This window comes from Diaphorina citri, unplaced genomic scaffold (assembly GCF_000475195.1).
Source record: "Diaphorina citri unplaced genomic scaffold, Diaci psyllid genome assembly version 1.1 scaffold753, whole genome shotgun sequence".
Classification (NCBI taxonomy): domain Eukaryota; kingdom Metazoa; phylum Arthropoda; class Insecta; order Hemiptera; family Psyllidae; genus Diaphorina; species Diaphorina citri.
The window spans coordinates 120,957-132,702 of NW_007378186.1; the positions used below are offsets into that span (position 1 = coordinate 120,957).

At 36.9% G+C, this 11,746-nt stretch overlaps 2 protein-coding genes across 2 annotated transcripts; both read right to left on the reverse strand.

The window, feature by feature from the left end:
- Positions 1 to 1,303: 1,303 nt before the first annotated feature.
- On the reverse strand, positions 1,304 to 2,052 carry LOC103511790 (homeobox protein CDX-like). Its single transcript, XM_008476526.2, has 3 exons — positions 2,047 to 2,052; positions 1,851 to 1,946; positions 1,304 to 1,456 (listed from the first exon to the last, which is right to left on the reverse strand). The coding sequence occupies exons 1-3, from the start codon at positions 2,050 to 2,052 to the stop codon at positions 1,340 to 1,342; spliced, it is 219 nt and encodes a 72-aa protein (XP_008474748.1). The 3' UTR covers positions 1,304 to 1,339.
- Positions 1,929 to 3,223, reverse strand: LOC103511791 (homeobox protein CHOX-CAD2-like). The gene is made up of 3 exons (XM_008476527.3): positions 3,211 to 3,223; positions 2,642 to 2,787; positions 1,929 to 2,216 (listed from the first exon to the last, which is right to left on the reverse strand). The coding sequence occupies exons 1-3, from the start codon at positions 3,221 to 3,223 to the stop codon at positions 2,100 to 2,102; spliced, it is 276 nt and encodes a 91-aa protein (XP_008474749.2). The 3' UTR covers positions 1,929 to 2,099.
- Between the last annotated feature and the right edge of the window lie 8,523 nt (positions 3,224 to 11,746).

Here is an 11,746-nt window from a genome sequence, read left to right on the forward strand (position 1 = left end):
ACTCTTGGAACAACACGCAATGTTCACTAACAACTAACAGAGAAATCATAAAAGTTTGATTTCTCAGAAATCTGAGAATGATGAAGCCCAAATCAAAATTTTATGGCACCTGGATCTTATAAACTTGAAGGTAGAGGCTCATTAGTTCTTAGGAATCTTGGATCTTCAAGATAATATGCTAGTACCTATACAATTCAGTCGATTCTTTCTTGAATGTAGAGCCCTATTCTTTCGCCCATGCTACGACACAGACCACGTATGTCTATGTCTAATGTAGCCGTTGTTTCACTGCTACGAAATAAAAACGGCGGTGAAACACTTATCTTGAAAAAAAAAATAGAAAAAAAAAAATAGATTGTGGATAGCGTCTATTTTAATAATAAGTGGGGCGTGCATTCAGAGATTTGTAGTTACCCTGTTGATATTTTCCAGAGGGGAGAGATAACAATAACACAATAGAATTAACAATTACTTGTAATGGTTTTCGGAAAATTTCATGCTCATATTTATTACAATATGCATAGAGTTTTCCGGATTTTGTTCCACATTTTCAGTCCTTCTCAGGGCCGTATTCGGGATTCTCGCCCCCTCTCCTCCTCCTCCTCCTCCTCCTCCTCCCTGAAATCCTGAATATGGACCTAGTTCACTAGTCCTTCTCCTAGTAAATATCGCCTATACTTCATTAGATGCAGCAATTTCCATTGAATCCCAGGTTCCTAATTTTCAGTCTTTCCTCTGTAAAATAGGTATCTCCTAAAATAGATCAAGTACCTGCAGCAGTTTAGAGTTTTTCGAGTATTTTCTTCCCTTTAACATGAGATAAATCTCCCTTAAGCCCCCCCACCCACCTTTATCAGTATTATTACTTCCTGTATTACATACATTATCCCATGCACTGTAGGTACATAATTTAACTTAGGTACCTACCTAGTTACCTATCATGGGTGGATGGATACCCTATTCTGTGTTATGCAGGTATTGTATTGTAGGTACAAAATCTACCTACTCTATTATGTGAGATACCTAGGTGCTCCATAGGTTGATATTTTTGTGCTAGATACCTACCTAGTCTTGCTCATTCCTATCTCATTGATAACAGCTTGGTTTTAAACCATTCAAACCATTAGTATTGGTTAGTATTTTTACTTTCCTTATCCTATAGGAAGGAAAGTAATATAATCGGGTCGAAATTTCGATGGTCAGTTTTTAGTGCCAAAACACGTTTTGAGGTCCCTAGAGCCTAAATCCAAAGTTCTTTACAGAGGTCAGGCACTTTTAACCCAAACCTTCATTACTTCACAGATTTTGATACAGGTTCGTTTTCCAGTGGTTCTCAAACCTACATGACTTTATTGGACAGAAACAAATCTTTGGACGGATCCTTGATGACAACCTCTTCCCGTTTCTTCAGCTGTTTCCTCTCCTTAGCTCTCCTGTTTTGAAACCAGATTTTCACCTGAAACACCAAATAGGTATACCTAATATAATTTTCTAAAATATTATTGAAAATTAATAAAATATTTGTGAAAATTAATAAAACGTTATCGAACATTTTGAAATTTCAAGTTTTAACTTTACAATTTTTCATCGAGTTAGGTAATTCTAGTTTGTCTGTTTGTTTGTGTTGATGATTTTTTGGCAAAATATTCAACATAGGGTACTCGTCTAGTATACCTACACCTAGGTACCTATCTATTTACAGGAATTTTGCACATTGCTTTTTAAAGTTTTAACTGATTTACTGATCATATACTGAAATCCCATTTGTTTATTGAAACTTAAGCTCGAATAGGCTTTTGGGGGCCCCATAGAGGCCCTTTTTCTGAGGTCTACCACTGGTTGAATCTTACCTGACGTTCAGAGAGTCCTAGGGAGTTGGCAAGTTCGGCTTTCCTTCGTATCGTGATGTATCGACTGTAGTGAAACTCTAGAGGTACCCAAAAGTCCTAAAACCTTTACGATTTCAGAGTAGGAGTTGTAGATTCTCTTTTCAGGGGTACCCAAAACAACAAAACTTTACAGAGTTCAGGCACTTTTAACCCAAACCTTCATTACTTCACAGAATTTGATACAGGTTCGTTTTCCAGTGGTTCTCAAACCTACATGACTTTATTGGACAGAAACAAATCTTTGGACGGATCCTTGATGACAACCTCTTCCCGTTTCTTCAGCTGTTTCCTCTCCTTAGCTCTCCTGTTTTGAAACCAGATTTTCACCTGAAACACCAAATAGGTATACCCAATAAAATTTTCTAAAATATTATTGAAAATTAATAAAATATTTGTGAAAATTAATAAAACGTTATCGAACATTTTGAAATTTTAAGTTTTAACGTGACCATTTTTCATCGAGCTAGGTAATTCTAGTTTATCTGTTTGTTTGTATTACCATAGCTCTCAAAATGTTGGTCAAATGTTGATGAATTTTTGGCAAAATATTCAACATAGGGTACTCGTCTAGTATACCTACACCTAGGTACCTATCTATTTACAGGAATTTTGCACATTGCTTTTTAAAGTTTTAACTGATTTACTGATCATATACTGAAATCCCATTTGTTTATTGAAACTTAAGCTCGAATAGGCTTTTGGGGGCCCCATAGAGGCCCTTTTTCTGAGGTCTACCACTGGTTGAATCTTACCTGACGTTCAGAGAGTCCTAGGGAGTTGGCAAGTTCGGCTTTCCTTCGTATCGTGATGTATCGACTGTAGTGAAACTCCTTCTCGAGCTCTAGCCGCTGCTGATCACTGTACACCACGCGGTACTTGTCCTTGGTTCGAGTCTTGCCTGGGAACAAAAAATAATCAGAGGGATTGTTAATATTTCATTATTTTAAAATGAGACAAACTTGTATGTAAGAGAAATGAGTATGAAAAAGAGTGAGAGAAACGACAAAGTTAATAAAGTTCTAATAGGTCGCGAATTACATGGCGGGGCGAACTTTAGACTAAGGAATCCTTCACAGATTCTCGGAACGGCTGGTTTTCTCCTCTCCTCTCCTCTTCTTCGCTCTTCGATTTCGGGTCGATAAATTCATATAGCAACAGCACATTTACTGGCAGTATACCAAGGATTTCGTAGATTCATATCAGCCCCAACACGTAAGCCTTAGAGTGGATTTTTTGTGTACGAATTGTGTACGAATCAAGACCAAGGATATACCTAAACTCTTCAGCAAAAAGCATCATTATGATTGTTGATAGTAGTAACCTTCATTCAACATCGTGTGCTGACTGCTGCTCCAGAGTAAGGAGCAGGGAAAGCTGTGTTTTTAAAAACTGTGCGAACGCTTTCGAAAGCAATGGAAATCCAATTAATTCTGTGGAAGGCGACAATGGGTCCCCGGGGACAAATTTTCCTCCCATTTTGCTCCCTCCTCCGCCTTTTCATCCCTCTTATCTGATCTCGATTACAAAACTGTTAAAACACATTTTCACACTGGGGTATTTTTCGGGAAAATTTTCGCCGGAGCTGATGATATTTTCCGAATATTTTCCCTCGGAAAAACTTTGTAACGGTTGTTTTTATTATTATTATCATTTAAATGTGAAAATGAAAATGAAGAGAGTCGTCTCCTTTATTTTTACTTTTTTTTTCTCTCTATCTTTTCTCTTTCAGCTCCTAATGTGTTGGGTGATAGTGGTTTTCGTGTGTTTTTATGAGGATATTTTGTTTTTAGTGGCACTTTGGCTTGGCTGTGTAATGGTTCATAAGATCTCTATATAATGAATATGTTCCTATTTTTTGTCTGGTCTGATGTGTTACTAGAGAGATAGTATCATTATCTATTTTATTTATCTTGAGAACGGGTTCAGGAAAGATTGAATCTTGAGAATTCTCTGTTTCTTAGGCTTTAAAAAATCTCGCAGCCAGCCAAGTTATTTTGGAGGGTAGCGCGTCTGCCCTTTAATACGCTCCCTTTTTCCTCCATACAACCCTTGAAAAAAAAAAAAAAAAATCTGTTTTTTTTTCTCTCTCTATCTTTTCTCTTTCAGCTCCTAATGTGTTGGGTGATAGTGGTTTTCGTGTGGTTTTATGAGGATATTTTGTTTTTAGTGGCACTTTGGCTTGGCTGTGTAATGGTTCATAAGCTCTCTATACAATAATGAATATGTTCCTATTGTTTGTCTGGTCTGATGTGTTACTAGAGAGATAGTATCATTATCTATTTTATTTATCTTGAGAACGGGTTCAGGAAAGATTGAATCTTGCATTGATGGGCGATTGCGTCCTGTTGACTTCTCCCTACCCTATACTCAGGCTGGGTGAGATTTACACCCATATTTATGAACAAAATGCTGGCTCTTAAGTTCGTGCTAAGCATAGTCTCAAGGCATTTGATTGGTCAATTTTGACTTGAGACTGATCTAAGAACGATCATTCTTGTTCATAAATACGAGTGTCAATGTGAGTAGTGCTTTACCTTTTCGCCGAATGATGGGCATCAAAAGCTCCGTCACTAAAAACCTTAGCAGTTACACAGTTTAGTTATTAAGGGGTTTAACCTTAATAATTAAGCTGTTAAGCTGTGAAGGGGTTAAAGCGAGATGACAGATAAGTGGAGACGGTGGGGGATTAATTTATAGGTTTGTTAACGCGTTACTGATAACGGCCCGTTATCAGGCGTTCCGTTTGAAAAACTATAAATTTTGTTCAAGATATCCAACATTGGCGCTCCGGCAAATGAGTGAGCGAAGAGAGTTATAACTTATAATAGGATAGAATAGAATAGTAGATATACTCGTATCTTGTTTATCCTGCCCGAATAGGACTGAAAAGTCCCTATGCTCCAGCAGTCAAAACAAGGTCTCGTAAATTTGATTGGAATATAATACACATTAATAAAATTGATAAAATGAGAATACATTTTCTACAATAAGACCCGAAAATGGGACTAAGGCCAGAAATAACCACCGTTTTAAGTGCTAAGTTGGTCCTTAATACCTGCCTTCTGCCTTAATCGATGAGAAATCTGAATTGCCTACTCAGATGGTGAGTAGTGAGGCTACAAGCGTAGATTTTTGATTATGAGAAATGAGTTGAGCAGTGAGCAATTTTTTTTTTTTAATATTGATTACCTATGTGCAATGTGTTGAGAAATGAGGTGAGCAGTGTGATTGTGAATCGAGATTAAATCACTTATCACCTCAAGCTCAAGTTTTGGAGACCCCAAAAACTGCGTTTTTAAAGTTCAAAATTAAGTCCTTTTTTCAGTTGGGTACCTAGCTCCTAAAAGTCTCAAAGCACTCACATTAGACAGAGTTTCGCTTATTAGAGAGTTAAAGCCAGCCTAGTTAGCTTAGTTGGTAGCGCGTCTGCCTTGTAAGCGCTAGGCCGCGGGTTCGATTCCCGCCCGGGGCGGATTTTAGTACTGGTGTGTCATTGTTGACATTATATTCACCGAATGATTCGTGTAGGTACATAAGGTGTTAAAACATACCTAGTTGCATAATAATTTAGCTATATCACCTCGCTAAAGACATGAGTAAGTAAAGTACCTACCTGAATAAATCAACTGAGCTTATGTCATAGGTATCTATAGGTTCCGAATACGCAGAATGAAGAATAAGTTATACGATTCATGTTTATTGCAATACAGGAAAAAAAAAAAAAATGTCATACAAAGATACCACTGACACCTTAGCACTTTATCACTGTCCCTCAATGGTAAGTATTAAGGTAACTTCAGCATTATTGGCTTATGTCCATTTGAGCATCAACTTATGAGAGAAAGCTAGGTAATACAGGGGCTCAATTATTTCATGTCCCTGCTGGGATTCGAACCGCAAACCCTTTGGTTATGAATCCAGTGCCCAATGCCTTACCAACTGCCCTATACAAAAACTTATAGGAGATGCATTATAGGTACCTATGATTATCACATAATTAGTAAAAAAAAAAAAAAAACCTACAAGTATACCTATAGGTAATTAGACTAATCAGTAAAAATAAACCCAGGCTAAATCTCAGGCACACTATTATAACAATTAGGTGAGTTTCGTGTAAGTGGATGTAATTAAAAGCGAAATGTTGAAAAAGCGGAAACAATAATATAATCCTATACAGATTTATTTACCATTTAACCCTTCCTGGGAGGCGAGAAAAACAATCAGTAATTATATCAAGCGTGCCGGGAGGCGCGCGAACGTCAAGAGTTCGAAGCGCCGCCCGGCAGTTGACCGCAGTACACTAATGAAGATAACAATGTCAATTGTTTTGTAATTTTCATTAGTGCACTGCGGTCAAGATCTAGGTTTCGTAATCCGGGATCAATGGTTCAACAGCAAGGTAAATTGATGTAGGAGTGGGACCGTATTGCAAGATCTTCTGGAGAAAGGAGAGAGAAAAAAAAAGAAATAAAAATGAAAAATAATGATAGGTACCTACTAAAAAAGATTTTTTCTTGTTTTTTTTACATAGGTAGTAGGGCTGTAGGAAGAATGATTTTTTTTTTTTTTTTTTTTTTTTTTTCGGTAGAGACACGTCACTGGTAAACGGAGTGCTTTCGGGCAACTCTGGTATCTACATAAAATACTCGGAGAATGTAATTTAGAGGTATAGAAGGTACGTAGATATCATTGCCACAAACGGACAACATACTATGATTTGTGGAATTCTAGAGCACCAAAATTCAACTTGATTAATAGAATGTTGTCTAACTGAAGTTACTGAAGTGAAATCCGCGATTTTCTTCTAGATGGAAACATAGAGGCAATCAACAATACAAGAATGGTTGATAGGCTGCGTTATTTCTTAACCGCCGATTTACACAAATCTCTCTTTTTTCGTACAAATGGTAATACTATATCTAAAATCCTACAGTCCTAGTTTGGTGACAATCTCTTGGAATTTGTGACTTGGAAGCCGCCTCGGATTTTGGGGGTTTGGGGTGCGATACTATACCTATCTAAAATCCTACAGTCCTAGTTTGGTGACAATCTCTTGGAATTTGTGACTTGGAAGCCGCCTCGGATTTTGGGGGTTTGGGGTGCATAGGGGTTTTGGGTTTGTAGAGGCCGATATGGGTGTATTTCAAAGTCACCGCCAAACAATATCCAGGTATGCATTCTAAATTTTCATTCTTTTGTTGATAAGAATCTCACTTATGCCCACAATTACCAACTCAGAACTCAAGATTGAGAATGAGGATTTTCCTATGGTTTCCTGGAATAAAAAGACCATTCATGACCACAGAAAGACTCTTCCTGGAAATCCTGGAATTAGTTTGATGAGTTATATATTCTAATTTTTACTTTCTATTATTGTTTATGATTTTGTTGTTGCCTTGAACTTGTTTTGTTTTCCACATCATAAAAAAAGGAAAAAAAAAGCTAGGAGAGGAAATTCAGCCAGATTTTCCAGAACGCGGAAAAACATTTTTCAATCTCTCTTTCTCTCCTAACTTTTTTAATTCCTGTCCTCATATTTGAATTCAAATTTATTGTAAAAAAAAGCTCCTATGGTTAATAGCCGGGTGGAACCTCGGATTGAACACAAATCCAGATATAATCCGCTTTTATAAAGATTGACCTTGAAATAGGGACTGAGAAGGCACTAGCAACTTTTGAGATTAGCTTGGACACTACCGAAAAAAACCTTTGTTTCGTTATTATTGTGACAACCTGACAACCAAAGCAAAATAAGACCAAACATGACGTAATTTATTAAAAAGAAATATAACTGTTTGAAAAAGAAATTATCTTTTTTTTACCATCTTTGGTTTTAAAATCCAGTAACATTGTAGGTGATATAAATTTGGGCTTGGAATTTAATGGTGAAATGCCTGAACCATTTATGTTGTCCAATCACTAATGAACTAAAGATTTCATATTTTAAAAAAATGCGAAAATAAACGAAATTGAATCTAGGTAAAGGGGGGAAATCGATTTTTTTTTTTTTTTTTGAGAAACAATGAAATAATCAGTAGGTATAATTAGTGTAATGCGTCACTGTATATAACTGCCACATGGTATTTAGTGAGAAGATTTTTACCGTCCATTCAGCGACAGCGACAATAAGCTATTATCCGCCTAATACTTAAATTAAATTTAATGTCAGCCCAAAGCAATCACCCTAGTTACGCCAGAGTGAGAGGCTGACGAAAAACGCTGACCCCATCTGTAGGTACTCGGGAAAAGGCGAAGAAACAGAAGACCTAAGCCTCAGAGTGGGTGGGCTTTTTGTGTATAATTTCCCACTAGTCAAGGCCAAATTTTATCTCGAAAATCCTCAATAGTCGGTATCATCACGAAATCGGAAAATAGGTACCGGGTACACCACAACAATCAGCCCGTCCGGTATGTCTAGAGGTCTACAAATAGGTCTATAGAGGTCTACATCCAGGTCTATAGTGTAAACATTATTTATCTTCCTGTTAATCCACAGTCTCGTTAGGTTCCTCATATCACGTGTTTATTTAGGAAAACGGTTTGTGTGTAAACTTGATATAAACGATGTTAACATATTTTTCGATAAGAAACTAGGTTTTGTGTGGAATATCGCCGTTGAAAAAATAACTCGGCCTAAAGACCGTATTGCAAGATCTTCTGGAGAAAGGAGAAAAAAAAGAAATAAAAATGAAAAATAATGATAGGTAGGTACCTACTAAAAAAGATTTTTTCTTGTTTTTTTTACATAGGTAGTAGGACTGTAGGAAGAATGATTTGTGGAATTCTAGAGCACCAAAATTTAACTTGATTAATAGAATGTTGTCTAACTGAAGTGAAATCCGCGATTTTCTTCTAGATGGTAACATAGAGGCAATCAACAATACAAGAATGGTTGATAGGCTGCGTTATTTCTTAACCGCCGATTTACACAAATCTCTCTTTTTTCGTACAAATGGTAATACTATATCTAAAATCCTACAGTCCTAGTTTGGTGACAATCTCTTGGAATTTGTGACTTGGAAGCCGCCTCGGATTTTGGGGGTTTGGGGTGCATAGGGGTTTTGGGTTTGTAGAGGCCGATATGGGTGTATTTCAAAGTCACCGCCAAACAATATCCAGGTATGCATTCTAAATTTTCATTCTTTTGTTGATAAGAATCTCACTTATGCCCACAATTACCAACTCAGAACTCAAGATTGAGAATGAGGATTTTCCTATGGTTAATAGCCGGGTGGAACCTCGGATTGAACACAAATCCAGATATAATCCGCTTTTATAAAGATTGACCTTGAAATAGGGACTGAGAAGGCACTAGCAACTTTTGAGATTAGCTTGGACACTACCGAAAAAAACCTTTGTTTCGTTATTATTGTGACAACCTGACAACCAAAGCAAAATAAGACCAAACATGACGTGACAAATCAGTTAAAGGGTTAGTTTTACCAGTTTTATGACGAACTCATCTACCAACCATACATAAATCAGTCTTTTTAAATTTGTAAAAGCACCCAACAAGGTACAGAAAAAAGCATGCATAAATCTAAAAAAAACCATCGTCAAAAGTAAGATGTTTTGAATGCTCAGTGGTCACTCTATAAAGATCCATTAAACATTTGAGAGAAAAAACCATGAAAATAAAACAAACATCATTAAATAAGATAAAGACATTACAAAACCTATCCAAAAACAATTCGTCAAGATCACTGTTGATAAGAAAAAATCTGATGAACAACGAAAGAAAAAATCTTTAGAAAACGCATTCCATACCTAATTAACACATTAAAAAATGGTTTAAAAAATCCCAAAAGCAATATAGTTTAGTCTAAACTGATGTGGCATTTATAAAACAAATAAAAGACATTAGGTGCCGACGACATAAAATAAGAGATTTTTTGAATTGTTTTGGGGAAGCATTTTAGCTCATTACACAATGCCATTACACAATGCACCCTCTGTTATTTACGACTTGGTTGGATGCTCCTGGAAAAGTTGAGAGAATAGGAAAAAGTTTAAAAGAAAGCTGACAGAAAAAATTCATAGTAGAAAAAGAACAACAATAAGGAAACAGACCAAAGAGCAAAATGTTAACACAAACAGTGATGGCAAAAAACCAACTGACAAAAACTGACTTGAGAAGTGCCAACATTGCCAACACTCGATGATGTCGTGGTCAAGACACTCGCCTGGTGATCAGGAAGGTATGGTTTCAATCCTAATTCGAGTCATGAAATTTTATACTCAACATTGTTAGAAAATTTGGCCACAATAATAAATAATAGTAATAGCCTCCTGTTTTGGTAAAGGGACTTTTTAGTTCTATTCGAGCAGTATAAATAAGCACTATTCTCTACCGAAAAGTGTGAAAGAAATCTGACAAAAAAAAATCATACCTAGTAGAAAAAGAACAACAATAAGGAGACAGACCAAAGAGCAAAATGTTAACACCAAAAGTGATGGCAAAAAACCAACTGACAAAAACTGACTTGAGAAGTGCCAACATTGCCAACACTCGATGATGTCGTGGTCAAGACACTCGCCTGGTGATCAGGAAGGTGTGGTTTCAATCCCAATTCGAGTCATGAAATTTTATCCTCAACATTGTTAGAAAATTTGGCCACAAATAATAAATAATAGTAATAGCCTCCTGTTTTGGTAAAGGGACTTTTTAGTTCTATTCGAGCAGTATAAATAAGCACTATTCTCTACCTAGGTATCTCATTTCTACCTTGCCCCAAAAGACAAGCCGAAACAAAAAGCTGTTTTTGTTTGTTTGTTTTCTATTTAGATTATTGCCCAAGGCAGAACTACCGGGGTTACTCTTTTAGAACACCTTTCTCTTTACAATACCCAATGGGTATTACCACATCTCTTTAGCTCATTTGAATTAGAAAGATGTCAAATATGACAAGGATGCGACATGAAACTTTTGGTTAAGATCGGTGCAACGGTTGGCGTCATTTCACCGCTTTTTGGCGGTTTTCGGTGTAATTTAACAATATATCGGGAACGGTATGAGTAAGAGACTTGAAATTTGGTATGTAGTTCACAAATGTGACAAGGATGCAAATTAAAACGTTTGGTTGAGATAGGTGCTGCTGTTGGCGGTATTTTAACCGCTTTTTGGCGGTTTTTGACCGTTTTTTGGCGGTTTTCAGCTATACCGACTAAACGGTTAGAGATATTGTAAAAGTTTGGCTATCGCCCCGTTTATGACCCACACCATAAAAGGTGGAAATGAATGATCCACGAAATACAAGGTCAGGTTTGGTTTATGATCTTTTACTTCGATGCGAGAGCTGTACCGCCACTTTTGGGTCCACGGAACACAGCTGCCTATGGGGCCCCCAAAGGCCCAATTATATGTATACGTATAGGTAGGGACCTAAAATAGCTATGTACGTTCTGAACATGTTTCCTTAGGTATTGCCAATTTTGTTTTGTAGGTAATTTGACTTTTTTTTTGAAGAGGTTTGACAGAGGGAACTGTAACTGCTACTTGGTCTTATCGTCCCGAAATCGAAGGGAGAAAGAAGACAGGATAAGAAAAAGCCAGCCGTTCTGAGAACGAACATTATCCATCAGGATAAAGTCCGCGACGGGCGAGAATCAAACCTGCGGCCTAGTGCTTACAAGGCAGACGCGCTTACCAACCAAGCTAACTAGGCTGGCAATTTGACCCTTAATCTCCTTCAAAGTGTGTACGTAGATTGAAAATTACTGGTGTGTCATTGTTGACATTATATTCACCGAATGATTCGTGTAGGTAATACATAAGGTGTTAAAACATACCTAGTTGCATAATAATTTAGCTATATCACCTCGCTGAAGACATGAGTAAGTACCTATACCTGAATAAA